The 21232-nt window shown below is 37.1% G+C and overlaps 1 protein-coding gene across 2 annotated transcripts in view; it reads right to left on the bottom strand.

Annotated features, from left to right (window-relative positions):
- The window catches only part of LOC144084722 (A-type potassium channel modulatory protein KCNIP2), an 89341-nt gene that overhangs the window by 39208 nt on the left and 28901 nt on the right, over nucleotides 1-21232 (bottom strand). The window contains exon 1 of one of the 2 annotated variants that reach the window (XM_077613423.1): nucleotides 11476-11737. The exons of the other annotated variant lie outside the window; for it this stretch is intronic. Within the exon in view, the coding sequence (XP_077469549.1) occupies nucleotides 11476-11563 (88 nt within the window). The 5' untranslated portion in view covers nucleotides 11564-11737. Of the gene's footprint in view, nucleotides 1-11475; nucleotides 11738-21232 lie in introns of those variants that run through there. 2 annotated transcript variants of the gene reach the window in all.

Below are 21232 nucleotides of genomic sequence, written 5' to 3' on the forward strand. Positions count from 1 at the left end.
GCTTAAGTCAATCGCCTCAGGCTTTCATCTGTTAAGGAGTACACTAATATTTACAAACATCCACAAATACTGCAAAACTGCAACATCATTCAAGATCATTTAATTCATTTATGAACAATCCAAGTCCTTGAGATACAGTAGCCCATGTTCTATTTTCTTGAATTATCCTCATACTCATTCATTTGTGTTATCATAAATATTTGTGTGATTTTGTCCATCATCGATGTTTACTGACATGTGACCTTTGTTTCATGAGTTGAACCCTGTCCCCATAACACATAAGTGGTTTAATATATCGACTTCATTTTATTTGGAAAATTACTCTGATATTTAACTCTTCACTGCCACTTGTCCTGAATTGATACATTTTTGCTCTGTCAACTCAATAGAAGTCAGATCACATTCATTTATATCCAGTAGTGCATAATCACAACAAAGGTCTGAAAAGGCTTCACAAGCCCTCAGTTGACAAGGAATTACGACAAAACAAATACTCCATTAAAGAAAAATAAGAAACCTTGAGAAAGCCCTGCAGATGTAAAAAATAGAAGCGATGGGTATCTGATGTGAACGCCGCAGCAGTTCCGCTTAGACACACGAACGCACTGTGTGAAATTAACCAAATTGATTGTAATAGTTTCATATTTATTCTGGTTGCTGCTTTTCAGTGTAGAACAACTGCGGTGGAATTGAGTATTTAATATCCACTTAGGTGGAAAAACAATGTACCATGAGGACGCAAATGTAAATACCAAGTACAGCAATTTAGAGTTCGCAGTTGACCATTGGAGAAAAACCCAGAAACCTGGAGCAAGATTCAAACAAAAGCCTAGAACCGAGATTCAAACCCAGACATTCTCAACTGTGAGGTTGGCTACATATACCAGTACTTCTCAGTCCACCCAATGACATCACACAAAGTATGAATGGCAAAAGGTCAATCATCCAATGAGTAAAGCGGATTTCTATTTCATGCATTTTCTGCCTGACTTGTGAGGAAAATGACGTGATAGATACATGGTTCACCCATGCTTTCTCATCACGCTTAACCACCTCTTTCACGATTCAATACACTATTTCCTCCTCCTGTCCGTCTCTCTCTTTTCTCCTCCAGTCACAGCCCCCAACCCCAAATACAAGCTGCTACTAATAGCAGGCTATTTTTAGTCACTTGTGGGGTGTGTGTGTCTGTGTGTATATGTGGGTGTGTATACAGATGATGGATGGAGGGTGAGGTTTTCACACCTTTCTGGTGCAAAGGGGAGGGATTAGGAAAGGTTGGGTGGCAGGTGAGAAGAAGAAGGTGCACACAAGGAGGGGTTGCGATGAGGGCAGGAAATAACTTTAAAAAATAACACCAAAGAGTCAGAAGATTGTTTGCCATCAAATCCCCCTTTGGTGTGATTAAATGAAAAAGTAAAAACAGCTGTAGATTAGCAGAGAAATCCCCATGTGATAATAATTGTTAAAAGTAGTCATTGCTAGAAAGTAGAAAGTATTTGAAATTTTGAAAATTAACTCTGCAATAATTAGACAGTGGCAGAGTTTACTTGGACTTTTTTCTTCACAGGATTTTTGTTCACAATGCAAATGAAAAATAACACAAAACGTACAAAAGACTTGAAGAAATTGAATATATTCTCACATTCTAAGAATGTCGGGGTACCCACAAAAAAACCATCCAGACACGGGGCTAACATGCAAACCATTGATCTCAGAACGTGCTAACCATATTTGTCCACCGTGCCTCCACCTAAGGTATAGCATGTCCCTTTTAACCCTTATCCATAGTGAAACTAGCTCTATTAGCTGTACCTCTAGGGGTGTATGGTAAATTAGTTAATTTAGTTATTCATTTATAAATTAATACGGTAATTAAACAAGCTTACATGTTGTTGCCAATATATAGGTTGCAAACAGTAGGCAGATTGCATTTCCTGTAAATATGGGTACTTAAGACAGAAGAGTGGAACAGACCAGAACTGGTAGCTAATAGACATGTAGTATATATCTTTGAGGTCTCTGACAAGCGACTTATAATAGTAAAGTTTTTCTGTTTTGGATTGCTGCATGCGAAATGAAGCCTTTTTGTTATCTGGTGACGGCATTAAGGGGATGATGGATTGTAGGCAACGTGGATGTTTACATACACTGCCGATCTCATTCAATGTCTCTTGGTGTTCTCACGTGAAATATCGTTAATATCTCAAGCACTTCTGAGCAGCTCGCCACAGCAGATTACTTTCTGTGGGCGGTGTATTGATGCATCTTCAACGCATGACGCACTGCCGCTACAAGCATATCTGGTGTAATCCCAGGGTAAGAAAAAGTCTGCGAGAGAGGTATGAATGCTGCAGAGTGCCGATTAGGTTTGTAACCATTTTGGAGACGCAAAATAGTAATATTTATAATGGAGAAAAACATTGATTATTATTTAATTGGCAGCACATGCAATCCAAAAGCATACTGTACTATCTTAAAGTTTCACGTTTTACAGGTTTAAGGCACAGTTTGACATTGAACTCCAACAAAGAGTTTATTTATAGCTGTCTTGATTTTTTTAAATGCCTCGTGTGAACATGCAAGTCAGGAGGTGCCAAAAGGAAAAACAAGTTAGTAATGAGTGACTTGGCATGGCTGGCATCAAAACGAGAATGTCCCTGAAAATTAAATGATGCTGCATTTGAATTGTTTTTTTTTTTTATCTTTCTTGTCCTTTTAATGATCACTCTTTCTAGATGGAGGCAATTGGATGTTATTATTTTGCAATATAGTGTATATTCTGCGGAAAACATTTTTTTCTTTCTGCAGGTAAAACACTGATAAAAAGACCAGTTTCAAGAAAATTAACGCAATAACAAAACGCTGCAGATTGAGTAAACGATGAGACATTTTGACATTATTAAATGTAATGAGCTTAATCCTAACCTTAATGCAATAACTAAACGCTTCAGGCTGGGAAAATAGTGTTGAATAAGCGATGAGAATGTTCGACATTATTAAATGTAATGAACTTAACCCTAACCCTAATGCAACTACAAAATGCAGAGTTTGAGTTTTATTTATTTAATAAGGGACAGCACATATTAGTGAACATATTCATATTCATGTTAACGATTTGCTTGAATTACTGACAAAGTGCAAAACAATGTGTTTTCTGGCAAAAGTAACATTGAAAATAAAGTGAAAGTTATCGAAATACTTGACTTGGTCATTTAGCAACAACTAAATAGAAAATTTGCACTTGATTTACAACCATTACTGCTCTTTATATTGGTATTTAAAACACACACCAGACCAATCTTTGAACTCGAAACACTATGTTAGAACATGACAACTAACGGCGGTTGAAAGCACACAAAAAGCGTCATGGAGACGCAGTTCTCTCCAGTGAGCTTTAGTGAGATAGCCAATGGAAGAGCAATGCTATCATGCAAATTTCAAAATAAAATACAGGAATTTTATTTACGTTGTTCATCTTTTGCATTTTGTAACATCAATTTTCTTTCGTATCCTAAAACAAAATTTTCCCATTTAGGTGTTTCGTAGCCTAATTTTTTTGTATGTGTAAACATTCATAAGTAGAGGTGCCACATCAAATTCTATTTTATTTCACATGATTCAATTTTTCTTCTATTTTAAGTACTTTTCCAAAGTTTGAGCAATACTTCTCATAACAGCAACGGTATATTGTTTTATCTGCTTATACAAATGATGTCAGATGACAAAACAGGCCTTAGCATTAAAATGAAATCGCAAATGATGTGGAACAGCATCGACTTGACAGTATTTCTACTTGTCGCATATTTGGCAAAATATGACACAAAAATGCACAGTAAATAACACAAGGAGCAGACTAAGCAACCTCAAATTTAAAGAAAATGTCCTTTTTGCAGCAAGACCACCATCACCACTCATGGCGAGATGACTTATCATCCTTGCACACTGAAAACACACTGTCGGCGCTAGTCTGCATCAGCCGATGTTTTATTAATAAACATTAAAATTCATGCTCAACACGCACTTGTCAACGTGAGTGGGAAGTGACAGACGTGATAATGTCTGTCAGGTAGAAACAGAGAGAGGGATGGAAGCCGGTGATGCTCAATGCACATGCATAAACAACACAGATGCTGGAAGCACCTAGAGAAGCTGAATCTGATAATGTCAAGCAATAATTGCATCACATAGCCAAGCTTTTGCACCAAACTACAAGGTGCTAAAGACTGCGGTGGAACCTTGTTGGGGTTATTCTGGGATATTATTATATATGTGTGTATTAATCATTATATGTATATGTGGAATATTAATCATTATATGTATATGAGCTTACTTCAATTTGGGACCGAGCAAGCTCGAGGTCACTCTCTATGGCAGCTGGCTCCAGCTTGTTGAGTTAACACCTCACCGGGTCCTCGGTTCGAGGACTGTTTACTGGGAGATACACCTCGACCCTTTACCCAGATGCAAGTTCGCAATGAAGATCTGTGAAGGACTCTTAAATTGCTTGACTTGGATTCCGGCAGATGGCGATAATCGAATCAACTTCCGAAAATACTCGCATATTGTTTTAAAATAGTGTCGCTCGTTTCACCTTCTATGGAAATTGTTATGCTTATTTTTGGTTTCCGACCTGATATGCAATTGTTGTTGCAGTTGTTTTTTGACCTTAATTGTGTTATTCGGTTAGCTTATGTAATTGTTTGAATAAGATAACCTTAAGTGTTTTGATTATGTGCGACTAAATGGACAGAGGAGGATGCCTTTCTTCAGAATGCTCCGGTGGTGAGGACAAGCCAGGACCGATTCTCACTTGCAAGTTATCGCTAGATTATGTTTCCGATGTCTCTCCCTTTATTAAAGTATACCTATTAATAAACCTATCAAACCTGTTTTAATTGTTTCAGTGATAATCATTTTGTGGTACTTTATTTAGGAAACATGCATTTAATCTTCATGACACTCCTTGCTAAAAAGTCGATATTCTGTATTCAGTTGAGGATAGGGAAGCCCCCATCACATATATTTGCATTGTTTTTTAGGATAATTTTCTAATACCGAGTCTATAATACCAAGAAACCTATTGAGAGGGGGAAAGTATGTCATAATGTTTTTCCCTCAATTTGGAAAGGGCTATCCTAGAGTTAAAGTCATATAAAATATGATAATTTCAACAAAGTAACAACAAAAAAGGCAACCACAAATCCAGTTTTTTTTTACAAATCAGTTGTGCAGCATCAAAATAAGGCTACAAATATTATTTTTAAACCAAGTATTTTACATTAATACATCTATATACCGAATACAGTTGGTCATCCATGTTTGTTTCGGTAGTGTAAATATGAATGTAGAAATGCTATAGAACATGCTGTATATATGTATATATAATATTTAGCTTTAATCATACATATTTTGTAACTTTGTAACTCATTGACTGCCATAGAAAGTGATCATGTCTCACTGTGAGAGATGTCCAATCAAATTTGAATGGCAGCGATCAAGGGATCGAAATGGATTGGATGGCTCTCTCTGCGATCTTAATGAATTAATACCTAACAAGGTAAACAAGTACATTTTAAAAATCCAACTCTTTTCATCCAATTCCAATCCTCTGAATCAAAGGATTGGACCATAATTGAGTATAAATTGTAGTTAACACTGGAGAAAAAAAATGAGAAGCTTGTTGTATCACGAAACATGCCACAGCGCCCAACAAACTATAAGCGAACATTCAATGAACAAAAAAAGATGACGAAAAATTTGAAAGGCGCAGTTTATCACTCTAAGGTAGCGATTAAATGCCAGATTAAATTACATGTTCTTTGCTTCCCCAGCCCACAAGGTAATTACTTTGCGGTAATGAGCCGCATGCGATGGTGATCATTACGCTGCTGCCCACTACCTACATTCATCACCGAACATGAAATATTGATTTAAAGCTATTTATTAGCAGCTCAAACAATGTGCGTGAAAAGTCATTAGGGAGTAAAGTGGTCTGGGTTGCAGAATATCTGGGAACAACATCCACTCTACTGTGGAGTCATTGTTTTGTTTTTCGACACTGGATTGTGTTTTTTTTTTCCTTTTAAGCCCACAAAAACCTTAATTTTCCACACACGTATTTACATGGAACTAAAAGAAGAAGAAAAGTGTTGCATGATAAAAATATTATAGATCCATGCAATTATGACCTTTTCCAATGCATGAGCATAGTATGAAAATGCTACTTTACATTAAAGACATTAGAGACAAATGTTTCAGGCTGGGAACATTGTTTTGAGTAAGCGATGAGACATTTCAACATTATTAAATGTAATGTAGCATCATGTATTTCTATTCCATTTTAAATTTGAGAAACTTCTTTTCTAGGTCGTTTGGAAACTGTTGTAAGAAGAATGGCTGTCACAAGTGGTGAAAATGGTCTTGTCGTACCTTTGTGACTTTTGTTGACACCATGGAATTAAAATATTTTACCCTTAAAATGATACATTTTCTCTGTTTGAATATGAAGCCTCTCATTTATGTGGCATTCAGAATAAGATATTGAAATGACATTACATTTCCACATCACTACTTTCTGATTTTATTCCCAATTTGTATAGTGCCCCAACCTTTTTGAATATGTAAGATCTAAGTTAAAAAAACTGATTTAGAAAAGTTTTTTTTGAAAAAACTAACACACATCAAAGTGAGCAGGTCATGAGTGAGCATGCACACACACACTTATACATATATTTGACATAAATATGACGGGTCATTCCCTGCTAATCATCAAAACAGATACCATCCCAACTTGCAGAGTAGATGAGCCAAAGCAGTGACATATAGCAGAGGTAAGACAGCTGGTGCAATCTTGGAAAAGAGATAGAAGCTAAAGACTTGAGCTAGACTGCTCATGTCAGATAAGAAAGCAGCTAAAAGGACAAATCAGCGTAACCCGGACACATCTTATATAACATCTAAGTCAGTCTTCCTGAGGGATCCATAATGCCTGAAGTGTGACGTCAAAAAGCAAGTTTTTTGAGATTGAGTTAATATATTATAATTGCCTCAAACAAACAAAAATATGTAACTTTTCCCTTTTTTCAGGACAAGAGAAACAGAACTATGATCAGGCCCGAGAGAAGAAAAATAAAAGCAGACTCGGAGGATTGATTTGATATATAGTTATAATTTACCTATGTGTTTTTATTATTTCTTATTGTGATACATCAACAAATAATGGAGGAGTAGCAAATTTTCATCTGTTGTTAATTAATTTAATTAATCAGCTCCAAGAAAACTTACAAATGACACACATTTGTAACTTGAACAAACGCATACACAGGCTTATAGGCAAAGTTGAAGTTTTCAGAGAATAGAAAATTTGTGATCACAGATTAATATTATAGCAGTTTATATTGATAGTATGACAAAGTCACTAACAGCAGAAATGATACGACTTTAATTTATAATAGCAATTTTTTCAACCTTAATAGTTTTCATAAGGTTATGATGCTCATTTGTAGCAAATTACATTCAGTGTGAACGAAATGTCACGTCCCTCAGCACCTCGGCATGGCCCAAAAAGGGCCACTATAGTGCAACTGGGAAGTGTGAATGGCCTTGATGAAATCCCTAAGCAGCACGGCCATTATATAGTGCAGCCCTCATTGGCTGACACGGTGCAGGCTCCCTTTTTCGTTCTACAGACATGCGGGAGCTGGTCGTCATGGTAACATCAGGCCTTTGTAAACTTATGGACCCGTGTGCACACATGCATGTTGTGTGGTTTTAAAAAAATGACATCATAGATGACAGGCAGGTAAAGCAGGGGCTTTCAATTTAAACTTAAATGATTTTGTATCACTGCCAATATCAAGGCTGACATTTAATTTAGGAGCACAAAAAAGTAGCTTATTAAAATATAAATACAAGAGTTTTTTTGGGGGGGGGCACATTGATCTTATTTTAAATAACATTCGCGATTGCTTATATTTTGAGTTAGAAGATTAATTATACTGACAAAAATATCCTACATTATAAATTCATCATTAATAAACTTCATGTCATAGATCATGTAATATCTTGCCAGTTAGGTTTGTTTCTTCGTTAGTTTTACCAGTCCTATGTTTGTATGGGTTTGTATGGCTTTTCTGTTAGTTTTGATTTAGTTTTGTGCACCAGCATTCCACCGGTCATCCACTTCCTGGACTTCTGAGTCTCCCACTGCACAACCGGGGTTGGTTCATGACAATGTCAATGTTATAAAGAAATAAAATTTGGTGAAGTACCCACTCTTTTGCTAAGACTTAATACATAAATCCTCTCAGACTTTTGGACAAAAGCTGCTTCAACCCAAGGACAAAATACCAAAACGCAAATTCAGCGCAGAGCTGCCCAGTGTGAAATGCAGTGACCTCTGATTTGGAGAGAAAATCTCACATAAATTACACACACACATCTCAAGAAGAATAAAATTATGAAATTTTGGTCATGGAAGACAGCCGGTTATGAAAAAGGAGTACTGGACTTTACTTTTTGGACAATAGGGCACACTGGATTATTAAGCACACTTGATTATACAGTTCATTAATTCATTAATATACTGTCTTTAGCTTTTTTTATTTGAATTTGGTGATGAATGTGTCTCTTGAGCACTTCACTGGAGCAGAATAATGCAGTTATGCTCCAATAAAATAGGTTGAATGTCATTAAGAACAACCGCAAATCCTACTTAAGGCACATTGAATTATGAAACGCACTGTCAATTTATGGGAAAGGTTCAAAAATACTTCTAGAAAGAGGAGGTGTTCTTATCCCGATAACAATATCCATCCATCGCTCTCTCTCCACATGACAACATTCAACACAAAGAAGAGCAAGTAACATCTGCCCCAATGCCCCCTTTCCTTGACAACTAACACTCTTAAAAGATTTTCCCGTAAATTATTACACTGATCAATTGTCATGGGTACTGAGGTCTTTGAATTGAATTGAATTAAATGCCTTTATTATCATTATACAAGTATAATGAGATTTAAACAGTGGCGGGCCATCAGGGCCTTCAAGGGCTTCTCTGCTGGCCTAAGTAATATCTGAATCATATCTTATATTTTGTCCATCAATACTTATTAAATAATTCCAAATTGTCTGTTAGCTTCCTTTCATTGCTTTTCCCCCTGGTTGCACTGCTTCCAGATGTGTGTTTTCATATTGAACCATTTAACCAATCACATTTCAGCCATTATTTGTTGCCAGGGTCAGAAATCTGCCTCAGGGCCTTCACAATCAGTTCTGCAGGCTCTGCTGCATTAAACAAGCGTCGATAAGACTGTTGCTTTAACCAATCAGATTTCGAGTTGGCAACACCACAATGCCTTGTCGCAGATGTAGGGATAGGTCATTGCCCTCTCGCAGGCGTAGGGATACGTCATCGCTTTCACCAACTATGATTGGCTAGTGATTAGCCAGAGCTACCAAACTGTATCTGGAGCTAGCTGCACAAGCAAATATATTGTTGTGTTGATTTAAAGCCATTTTCAAGACGGACTATGACAGGATGCCAGAAATATGACAGGACAGGCTCGACTTTCAGCATTAGCTTCGATGGCGATAGAAAAGAAGGAAGAAAGAAAGCAGGATGGATAGTGTACAGTTAAAAAGGATTTTTGGTGAGTAAAATATGGCTATATAATATAACATAATAAGTAGTCAACATAAATAATTAGTAACATGAATACGTAGTCATGTACCCATGTACCTGTGTGAGACATGCAAAGACCAGAAACATTTTAAGACACACTTAAGTTGTTTTAGTAATCTGCTCAGTCAGTGTGACATGAAGCCAATTACAAACGAGACCAGTAAAAACTCCTGAAAATTGGTTAAGACAATGCATGTACATTGCTTACGACTCAGCAACACCTCTGAAGGAGTCTGTCTATCTCCATGCACTTTTCACAAGCTTGTTCAAGACGTATGCAAGACAAGTAATCATAGTCAATATCTGAGCTCAATACAAACTGCCAGCCAAAAACATAACTGCAAATATTGGATCATTAGACCCCACTCATATATTAAACCACATACCACTTAGCCTAACATATACATACCATACACACGTACTGAGTTCACGAAACTGTAAAACACAGGTAATTATATGGCTTGCTACATATCTACAAAGCTATACAGATGCCAAAATGTACTCCAAATAAAATAGGGCATGTGGACATGTCTGGCGGGCAAGTTAATTAGCATTCACAGTGGCTTCTACTGACAAGGTCGTGCAAACACTGGTTTTATTTTCCACCTTGCACGATCAGTTGGAGGAGTTCAACTCTTGAGTTGAGTCTCCCCAGAGGCAAAGTGAGCTTCTGCTAGACGTCGCTGAGAAAAAGCAGGCATAGCGAAGAATGTCCTCAAAAGAAGAAAGTTTATGCAACTAATCCGATCAGATTATAAGTAAAGAGTTAAGGATACATAAGGACAGTTAAGCTATTCTTAATAATGTTAGATTTATTCATGCTCCCATGTTTGTGTGCATGCTTTCCCAATGAGTTATGTGGATTACTGCACTCTTCCACACTGTGGTTGCTATGACTGCAAAGGAAGGGCATTTTAAGGAGCCTGGGGATAACTATAGAATTTGAAATGGAAGTAGAAAGGAGGTGCACCTGAATTAAATTGATTTATTTTTCCCTCCAATTTAATAAAATCAGGGTGAATCAAATAAAAGTTGGTAAATGTGATGTGACTATGAATTCTTTATTGCTTCTCAACTACCACAGAAAGTAGAATAAAATACAAATATCATTATGGAAGGAAAATCATTTTTCAATTTAATTTTCAACACCGCTTGTCCCCGTCGCGGTCATGGGGTGTTTGAGCCTATCTCAGCTGTCTTTGGGCAAATCCGGACTAATGATTAAAAATCGAATTGTTTACAATAAACAATAACAAAAAATGCTTTTTGATTATTAGACTAATGATGGAATTAAAGTCATTAATTTTAGGAAAAAGGAAAAGGGTTATAATTTTGCACAATTGATACAACTAAAGTATAATGCAATTAAGTGAGACATGATTGATGGAAGGATGAATTAAATAAAATTGAATGCTTTCATTGTCATTAAACCAGTATAATGAAATGTAGAGCTTTCACCACAAAGTGCACAAATAATAACAACAAACAGACAAATGAATAATAAGTTTGAGAGGAAAAGGGTGATAATAATATAATATTCAAATTAGAATACTAATACAATCCAAAAAGCAATGAAGCCAAGTAAACTCATTTGCGTTCAAAGTAAACTGTACTATATGCTCTCTCGCACTACAGCCATCGTGCTTGTTTAGGTATCCAAAAGTAACAGCTGTAAACTACCACTGTATACCAAAAGGACCCATGTCATAATGCTCCCAAACAGAGTCACTAGAAAGACTCCGACAGCTCCACGCAGCTGCCCGGGTGTGAATCTGCATCGGCTGCCTTACCTTGAGTAAGCGTTCCCATGAGGAAGCGGTAAAGGTATCGAGCCACCTTGGTGAGCTGCCTCTTGCAGCGTTTCCTGCACTGGCTCATCTTGATGTAGCTTTTCTGGAGCTGATGATAGCCTCACTCGGGCTGACTCGTGAGCCTAGGAGAGCAGGAGCCCGAGGTACCAGGGGAGGAACTCACTCTCTGTGTGGATGTGTGTGTGTGTGTGCGTGTAGTAGGTAAGAGTAGTCTGTGTTTCTTTCCAAGTCTCACTGCCTGTGCTTTCTTCTCCTCTTCGTCCTCCTCTTTCTCCCTCTCTCACTCTCTCTCTCTCACTCCCATCTTCTCCACCTGTAGGGTGCTGGCTGTCAATCACGAGCAGGGTCCATCTCTCCTCCCCCTCCATTGCCAGCAGCGGAGTTCTCTCATTGGTTGAGAGGTGCGGAAAATTACGGCCTTACACACATTGTCGACTTTCTGCATGCGTGTGTGTGCGCGGACTACGAGCAGTAAGCTGGCTTGAGTGGCAGTAGGTGGTTTTTCTTATACTTCCCGCTGATGCATTCTTTTTCTATTATTCCTCCCTCTCATATTATGACAACAGCAGGAGCTCGTGTGTGTTTATGTATGTAAGTGTGTGTATTCAAGTCTGCTGGAGGTTATGAGAAGTGTCATAGGAAACCAAACAGAGCCATTCATTAATGTCACAGTGTCGCCTTATGTCTCTGTCTGTCTCATTAGCAAGGCGAGGAAAAAGGAGGAGATGAAGGCACACATTGGATCTGGAGAGGCATTGATCATCAAGAGGACAATGAGAAGCTTTCTATGAGCAGATTGCCACCGGAGGATGAGTTACGGCGAGCCGTTTAGCCTTAGGAAATCGGGCAGGAACGGTGACTATTTAAAGCTCCCATTCTCATCCTTATCATCCTGCCACTTATTGGTTTTATTCAAGTGGACACTTGCAGAGTCAATCAACTTGGCCCCATCTGACACAGATTATGTACAATTTGCTCTTCTACAAACTGCATTAACCCTCCAAACTGACACTTTGCCTTTATACTCTACACTTCACAGACCTGAATTCAAAAAGCGTACTGTTCCCACGGCAACCTCCTGACTCCGTGGAGTGTGTACGACACACACACCCCGAGAGAAAAACACTCAAAAGGCAGCCAGACATTTTGTCTGCATGACATGTCGTTCACCTAAATTTCTACAAGCGATGTAACCTCAGGCACCTTTAAGTGACTGTGAGACCCATCAAGACACACGCACACATGGCAGTATAATTGCAAATAGAGCAAGAAAGGAGAGATATACCATATGTGGACTAACAACAAGGTAGAACTTCTGCAAAATCAACATCAAATAATCATGATATGCCTCCAAATCAAGAAAAAGCAACCTGCAAAACAGGAATTTACCGGGAAATCCCCCAAATCAAAAGAAAAGTGACCTGTAAATGCCTTAATATGACCAGGAACATAATACAGCAAGGGTGTCAGACTCGGGTTGGTTCGCGGGCCACTTTAATGTCAACTTGATTTCACGTGGGCCGGACCATTTTAAATATAATATTTAGATTTTTTAAATAAATGGATTAAAAGAACTTGATTAAAAGCCCTGAATTTTCTGTTTTTTATAGATCTAAAACAATGTTTATTTTAGATTTTTTAAAATATATTTTTAGATTTTACAAAATGATTTTTGAACTAAAAACACGGAAAAAAATGATTAAAAATTACAATTATTGATTTAAAAGGGGGAAAATCAGGAAATGTAATATACATTCATACTCTTCATTTTAATTTGATCCTAAAACAGAAAGTGGGCACTCATGATTTACTTTCCCGGGCCACACAAAATGATGCGGCGGGCCAGATTTGGCCCCCGGGCCACCACTTTGACACGTGTAATACAGCCTTAACTCTAATGCCCCTACTGTGAGGTATAGATAACAATGTACATTAAGGATGGAAACTTACAGTTGTTCGAGTAGTGTGTACCCTAAATATTGATAATCGGGCTGATATATTTTCAAAAATCAAGTAACCACGGTTTATAGAATGTTTTTACGGGCATATGGCAGTGTTAAAAATGAATGACAGCAATGAAAGCACACTTCAATTTGAGTAAACATAGATACAATTTCTAATATAAGTAACAGTGAAAGCAAATTAAAAACATGCATTATTCTTTGAAACCAGCAAACAAATGGAGAGCTAAAACAATAAAAGTAAATAACCATGATCTTATTGTAATTACATATAAAATAGTTTACAAAATGATTACAAGATTGTGTGGATGATGATAAGAAACAACAAATGTTGTTCTATTTAATTCCTATTGTTTTCTTTTATTGGGAAATAAAATTAATTTTATTAAGGAAATAAAACATAAATTAGCTCCAAACAAAATACAGAGCAAGCCGTTTGCTATAGACAAAAAAATACATCCAATGACGGTACGATATATATCCCAACGTTTGGGATATCATTAATTACCACTCAACAACTCTGTTTTGTGTTTAGTGCTGTTAGCCAGGAATTTAATTAGTCTCCTTCTAATTGCTGTCTGCTGAGAGCCACAAAAGTAGTAGACATGAGTTAGGGATTGTCCTACTGTTGATGATACGGTTAAGAGATGTGGGGGTTCACTGAAGTGGATTCAATCATTAGAAATGATACCGCAGAGACCTCAGACATTAAATCAACATGAAAACGTCATCATCTTGTACTGTTCAATTTGCAGTGGTACCCATACTTAAAAATGAATTGGTTCCAGAAGTGGTTTCATAACTGGGATTTTTTCGTAGAAAGAAGCATATATTATACTTTGAATTACCATAATTTGTTCCTTGATCTTTCTTACTGCAGCCTAAACTAAAATGTGTATGAAATATGGATGCAAGTCTATGTATGTATGCAAAAAAGTGTATCTTTAAAATCCATTAAAATGAATAAAAATGCAATAAATAAATTGTGAGTGGGAATTGAGTAAACATAAGTAAGCAAGTACGTAAAAACACAACTTAAAATTATGTTACGCACACTCAGAAAAACTCAAGAAACAACTCTGTGACGAATCAAAGCAAACAAATCAGAAACTCACCGCCGGCTGAAGCTGATCAGCCATGGTCTCGGAGAAGATTAAAAAGTGCCCAGAAAAGGGGCTTTTGGTCAGAGAGTGGCACACAAACTCTGTCAGTGTCCGCTACCCCATTTTGTCATTTCCACTCTGGCATCTGCCCATAAGATGGATTGTTTTTTGTATCCTAGGACAAAAGGTTTCCCATAAAAGTTTTCTTAACCTGAATATACCATATGTAGAAGCATTTATAAGTAGAAGCACCACTGTAGTATACTGCAAATATGTTCATCAAGTGTTAAGGATTTATAAAATGGGTGGATGATTGGAACGTTGACACAGTTGTTAACACTCAGAGGAGGGGCATTTTCAACTCATCATTTTACAAAACGTAATACCACAAAGCCAGTTTAGTACAAGATGCTCCTGTTCCGGTTCTAAATATGGATTTGTGGTAATGCTGCTGCTTTGTGCTGGAGCTGGTTTATTCTAGTGGGCCACAATTATTAATCGAAAGATGGGTTTTGTATTCATGTATACAAGTATACTCTATATAAAACATCTGCATTATAGCTGCACACTGCATTATCTACAAAATGGATTTGTTGACGTTATCAACCAAATCAAAGATTTCAAAGAGGTTTTTCCCCTCTTCTGACTATTCTGTATGCGGCCTTTAGGAAAGAAAAGGTTTGTACAGTCCTGGTATAAATGAAAGAACTAACCAGTTATTTTGTATATGACATCCTCTCCTCATATTTGCTCAGTTTTGTGACGCTGGTTTTGCTAGTAAACACAGGTGGAATTCAACAGGGTTGTGTGTAAAAACTACAGGCTGTTAAATGCCAAATACTCCCATGCAGCTCAGATGTGCCTTTTTTTAGCAGTGTCTCTTTGTAGAAAAAGGCTAATAAGGGCCTGGTGCATGTTTGGAGGGCAGATGTGACGTAAAAAGTGTGGGCATCGTCACATACACACAAACGACTTTTTTTTTCTAATCTAAGCAGCAGCTGCTGAGACCCACTCAGCAGTCTATTTAGCGAGAGCCTGTAACTGAGGGGAAGAGATGGAGAACGACAGAAATGAGGAGGGAGTAAAAAGCAAAGTCACAGGTGGGAACCCTTTTCTTGTTCAAGGATGTGGCCATATCCGCACTATACAATCCTCCTCGATGCAATATGAATTGGACAATCTTAGAGTGGCACTTAGGATATATATTTTTTACACCAATTGTATAACCTTGAATTCTATTTTACAAGGTTTGTGCAACAATGTGCAATTTTCGACTTGGGACTCTTTTAAAGAGGTGCTTGATGCTCATTAATATGCAGCAGAATGGATCTCATTTGAATACTCGTTTCTCCAATTGGATGTGTGGATGGGAAGTTCATGAGCATGGGCAAAGTATTCAAATACTGCGTTATTCTTATACTGTGTTTGATGTGGCTCAAAAAGGCTATGCTACAGTATAGACTATAGGATTGTAATATATGTTAAGAAATACTGCATTTTAATACAAATGACATCCATATGTCCAACTAATGTTGCGTCATGAGAAGAAAATAATTAATCTGTTCGAGAAATTATAAATGGATTTTAGAGTGTGCATGTGTGCGTGTGTGTGTCAAAGAGTGATAGGATGGTTGCATAAGATGCTATGGTCCCCCGCAGTAATAAAGGACTTTAGGGACATCTCTCGACGAAGATCAAAATAGCATCCAATTTTGAATCTTACCGTGAGAGCAAAAAATAGTAGGTACCAATGTTCCCTCTAAGCTGCGCGCGTGCGCAATTGCGCACTACGCTCGTCTTCTCTGCGCAGCAGCAATCATATGGCGCGCAGTAAATAAAATCCAACTTTTTTTTTACTCCTTTCCCCATGATGGCGCCGTTTAAGCGGCAGCCAGTGGCAGTAGCTCTGTCCACTCTTATGTTTTTCGTGTTTTACAGCATGTTTTACATGAAAAATTAGAGTGAACATTGACATGCACCTGCTTGTGGCAGGTGTGATACTGGTGTGCCCATAGCGAGCAATGATGATGTCGTGACCAGATGATTCGCCTAAAGACGTTTCGCCGACGGACGTTTGACAGACGGACAGGTCGCCGAATGAACGTTCGTTCAAACAGCGTTTAATGATTAAATACAAATACTAGTATTTGTTAGTTTAATGATTAAATACAAATACTAGTATTTGTTAGTTTAATGATTAAATACAAATACTAGTATTTGTTAGTTTAATGATTAAATACAAATACTAGTATTTGTTAGTTTAATGATTAAATACAAATACTAGTATTTGTTAGTTTAATTATTAAATACAAATACTAGTATTTGTTAGTTTAATGATTAAATACAAATACTAGTATTTGTTAGTTTAATGATTAAATACAAATACTAGTATTTGTTAGTTTAATGATTAAATACAAATACTAGTATTTGTTAGTTTAATGATTAAATACAAATACTAGTATTTGTATTTAATCATTAAACGCTGCTTTCAGCTGGATTTGACCGAATTTGAGAGCATTTTGAGCCGTTTGGCGAATAGACGTATATGGACGTTTTTTTGCCTCCATCGTGACATTTTACTGAGGAATTCACTTCCCTGGGCTCGGTGCTAATGTCCAGAGAGCTCCAGTATTTGTATTTAATCATTAAACTCTGTTTTCGGCTGGATTTGACCGAATTTGAGAGCATTTTGAGCTGTTTGGCGAATGGACGTATATAGACGTTTTTTTTGCCTCCATCGCGACATCATCGCGACATTTTACCGAGGAATTCACTTCCCTGGGCTCGGTTCTAATGTCCAAAGAGCTCCAGTATTTGTATTTAATCATTAAATGCTGTTTTAGGATGGATTTGACCCGATTGCTGTCATTTTACGGCTCGGTTCTGCTACATCTGCCCGCCCAAGAGTGCTTATTCCCGGGCTGCCATGCCCGCCCAAGAGTGCTTATTCCCGGGCTGCTATTGATGGTAGAGTAATAAATTGAGAGTGATGAGTGGCAAAGGGAAATGAATCATTGATTTTTACTATAATTTGGACAACGCCAGCGGCAGGCCGGATTAAAAATCCTAACGGGCCGTATATGGCCCGTGGGCCGAGGTTGAAAAACTTGTACACACACGATCCGGGGGCGGGGCGAGCGAGATGAACGTTCGGCGGAACGTCCATTCGGCGACCTGCCCGTCTGTCAAACGTCCGTCGGCGAAACGTCTTTAGGCGAATCATCCGACTACCGATGATGTCGCTCACACTGGTACTCAGTGCGCTCAGGGAGGTTGTCCTTCTGCCCAGACCAACGAAAAATTAGAGGGAACATTGGTAGGTACTATATACTGCGCTGTCAATTAACTGAGATCTTTGAAGAAGGCATTAAGAACCAATGAAGGGCATAGACAATGACATAGCAACATAGTATCTAAGACACATGTGTCAAAGTGGCGGCCCGGGGGCCAAATCTGGCCCGCCGCATCATTTTGTGTGGCCCGGGAATGTGAATCACAACTTTCTGTTTTAGGATCAAATTAAAATGAAAGATATAGATGTAAATTAAATTTCCTGATTTTCCCCCTTTTAAATCAATATTTGCTATTTTTTAATCCATTTTTTTCTGTGTTTTTAGTTCAAAAATAATTTTGTAAAATAAAAAAAAAAATACTTTCTGTTTTCCACTTTAATATGGAACATAGAGATAAAATTGGTTTCCTTTTGAAATCGATTAAAAGAGATTTTCCCTTACTAAGAAAAAAAAAAACCTCAAATAAACATTGTTTTAGATCTATAAAAAACGGAATATTCAAGGCTTTTGATCCAGTTCTTTTAATCCATTTATATATAAAAAATCTAAATATTATATCTAAAATGGTCCGGCCCATGTGAAACCGAGTTGACGTTAATGCGCCCGCGAACCAACCCGAGTCTGACACCCTTGATCTAAGGGCATGCTGTATACTAATCTCCACTGTGATGTATTGTAAGTAATTTGTCCTCATCATAACCTATTCAAGTATGTAATGTGGTGTTGGTATAAATGGTGATGGTGGTTTTCGGCTCAGGGTTTGCTTTAATTTTGTTAGGTAGTTTGAGCCTAAAGAGAAAAAAAAATCTTAAATGTATACTAATCTCCACTGTATTGTATTGTAAGTAATTTGTCATCATCATAACCTATTCAAGTATGTAATGTGGTGTTGGTATAAATGATGATGGTGGTTTTTGGGTCAGGGTTTGCTTTAATTTTGTTAGGTAGTTTGAGCATAAAGAGAAAAAAAATCTTTAAATTGTATCCTAAAATGGTCTCTGTGTTGTCTTTCTCTTTAAAATGTACTTCTGGAAAAATAACATTTTTTCAGGAATGTCTAATTGTTAGTGTTAGTGTCATTTAATTCAAGAAAAGTCAGTTTACATTTTTCTTTTTTGTCTCTTGAAAAAATGCAGATCAGATTTAGGACACCATAAGAGAACAGATATCAAAGTCATTTTCTAGATGTGAATAATCTTAACTTTGCTTCCCTACAAAAAAATGGTATCAACGCAAAGCAACCAGCAGAGGGAAGCAACTTCAAACTAAATACAGTTAGTCTACAACACTACAATCAAATTTGTAGTTGCTCTTCACAGAAATAAGTGTTAAATTGACCGTTTGGGGGGGAAAAACGTGCTTTACTAATTCCAGCAATTTCATTCCTTTTGATTCTGGGAGCTTTAAAATGTTAACCATTGATAGTATTGTATACATTAAAATATATAATCATGCTGCAAAAGTGATCTGGCTCTGAATTTCATGAGTAGATTAATTTCTGGTACCAATGCATTATAATAATCAAATGGTATCTGTGCACATGAGTATATTAGAGAAAATGCATACTAATATGATGAGGAATTTCGATCACACAAACCAGCTTTGTGTTAACTAAATTTGGTTGTTTCTTTCATGGAAAAAGAAAACAATTTCATTGTAAAAGACAACTGCACACAATAATAAATAACAAATTATATATATATATATATATATAAATATATATATATATATATATATATATATATATATATATATATATATATAAATATATATATATATATATATATATATATAAATATATATATATATATATATATATATATATATATATATATATATATATATATATATATATATATATATATATTTAAGGAGCAAAACGCGATCAGGATTGTTGGATCAAAATGGAATATGACAGATTTGAGTTTGCAGGATCATAATGGCCGTATTTTGAATGTCATGCTGAAAAGCTAACCAAGCTCAATTCCTCCACATTAGAGTAATGAAGGGTCTTAAATATTCCACCCACCTCAAGTGGTCCTGGTAGCTATAAAACACTCATCTGCCTGCACACCAATCCTTGCCTAAAAATTGCAGATTTGACCTGAGTGCTACTTTTTGATGGAACATTTTAGAACGGCAGGAGGTTGTTTTTAGGCTGTCGCAAGACGAGGCTTTTAGCTATGAATCATTCTAAAAGCAGAAAACGAATTCTCTGAAAGAATGGAGGCAGGGAGCATTTATGTAATAATATTGTGCTTTCCTGTACAAGTTACAGACTGTAGAGCAAGGGTGTCGAACTCGGGTTGGTTCGCATTAACGTCAACTTGATTTCAACGTGGGCCGGACCATTTTAGATATAATATTTAGATTTTGTTTAATAAATGGATTAAAAGAACTGGATTAAAAGTCCTGAATATTCAGTTTTTATAGATCTAAAACAATGTTTATTTTAGCTTTTTTTAATATATATTTTTAGATTTTACAAAATGATTTTTGAACTAAAAACAGAAAAAAATGATTAAAAAATTGCAATTATTGATTTAAAAGGGGGAAAATCAGGAAATTTAACCTACATCTATACTCTTCATTTTAATTTGATCCTAAAACAGAAAGTCGACACTTTCCCGGGCCACACAAAATGATGCGGCGGGCCAGATTTGGCCCCCGGGCCGCCACTTTGACACATGTGCTGTAGAGTAACATTGTATTATCACTTTTGTTACGAGATGCCATGACACACAATGTATTGGACCTGTTCTTCCTCATCTGAGGGTACACAGCAGGTGTTTTGAGACGGGAAGATCAGAGTGCCTAGAGACGGAGCTCCTGTGAGCCAGTGTAGGAGGTGGAGGAGGAAAATGAGAACTTCTATTTTCAGAGTGCGTCTACTTTACAGTAACAGCCATTCCCTAAACCACAGTTAACGTGTATCTAATTGTCTCCTCCTATCAAGACAGAAGAAAGATGATTGTGGCGAAGGTATGTGTGGGTACGGTCAAGTGTGGCTAATGTAATTGTAATCAAATGTTTAAACCAGGGGTCACCAAACTACGGCCCGCGGGCCGGATCCGGCCCGCTGGCACATTTGGACCGGCCCTCTGAACAATACCAGAGACGCTATCGTTTTTTTTTTTTTTTTTTAATTTTTTTTTTTTTTTTTTTTTTTTTTTTTTGGGATGCAGCCCGCCGGCACATTTGGACCGGCCCTCTGAACAATACCAGAGACGCTATCGGATTTATTTTCCTATTTGGCCTTGAAGACTGGGACGTTTTAATCTTGTGTTTGGTTCATTGCACCCCTGCTGAGCCCACAAATCATCCCAGTGAAGCGGGCCTTCGCATTGCTCCTTTGGTGACACGCGCGGGGAGAGTGTTT

This window comes from Stigmatopora argus, chromosome 11 (genome assembly GCF_051989625.1).
Source record: "Stigmatopora argus isolate UIUO_Sarg chromosome 11, RoL_Sarg_1.0, whole genome shotgun sequence".
NCBI classification, from domain to species: domain Eukaryota; kingdom Metazoa; phylum Chordata; class Actinopteri; order Syngnathiformes; family Syngnathidae; genus Stigmatopora; species Stigmatopora argus.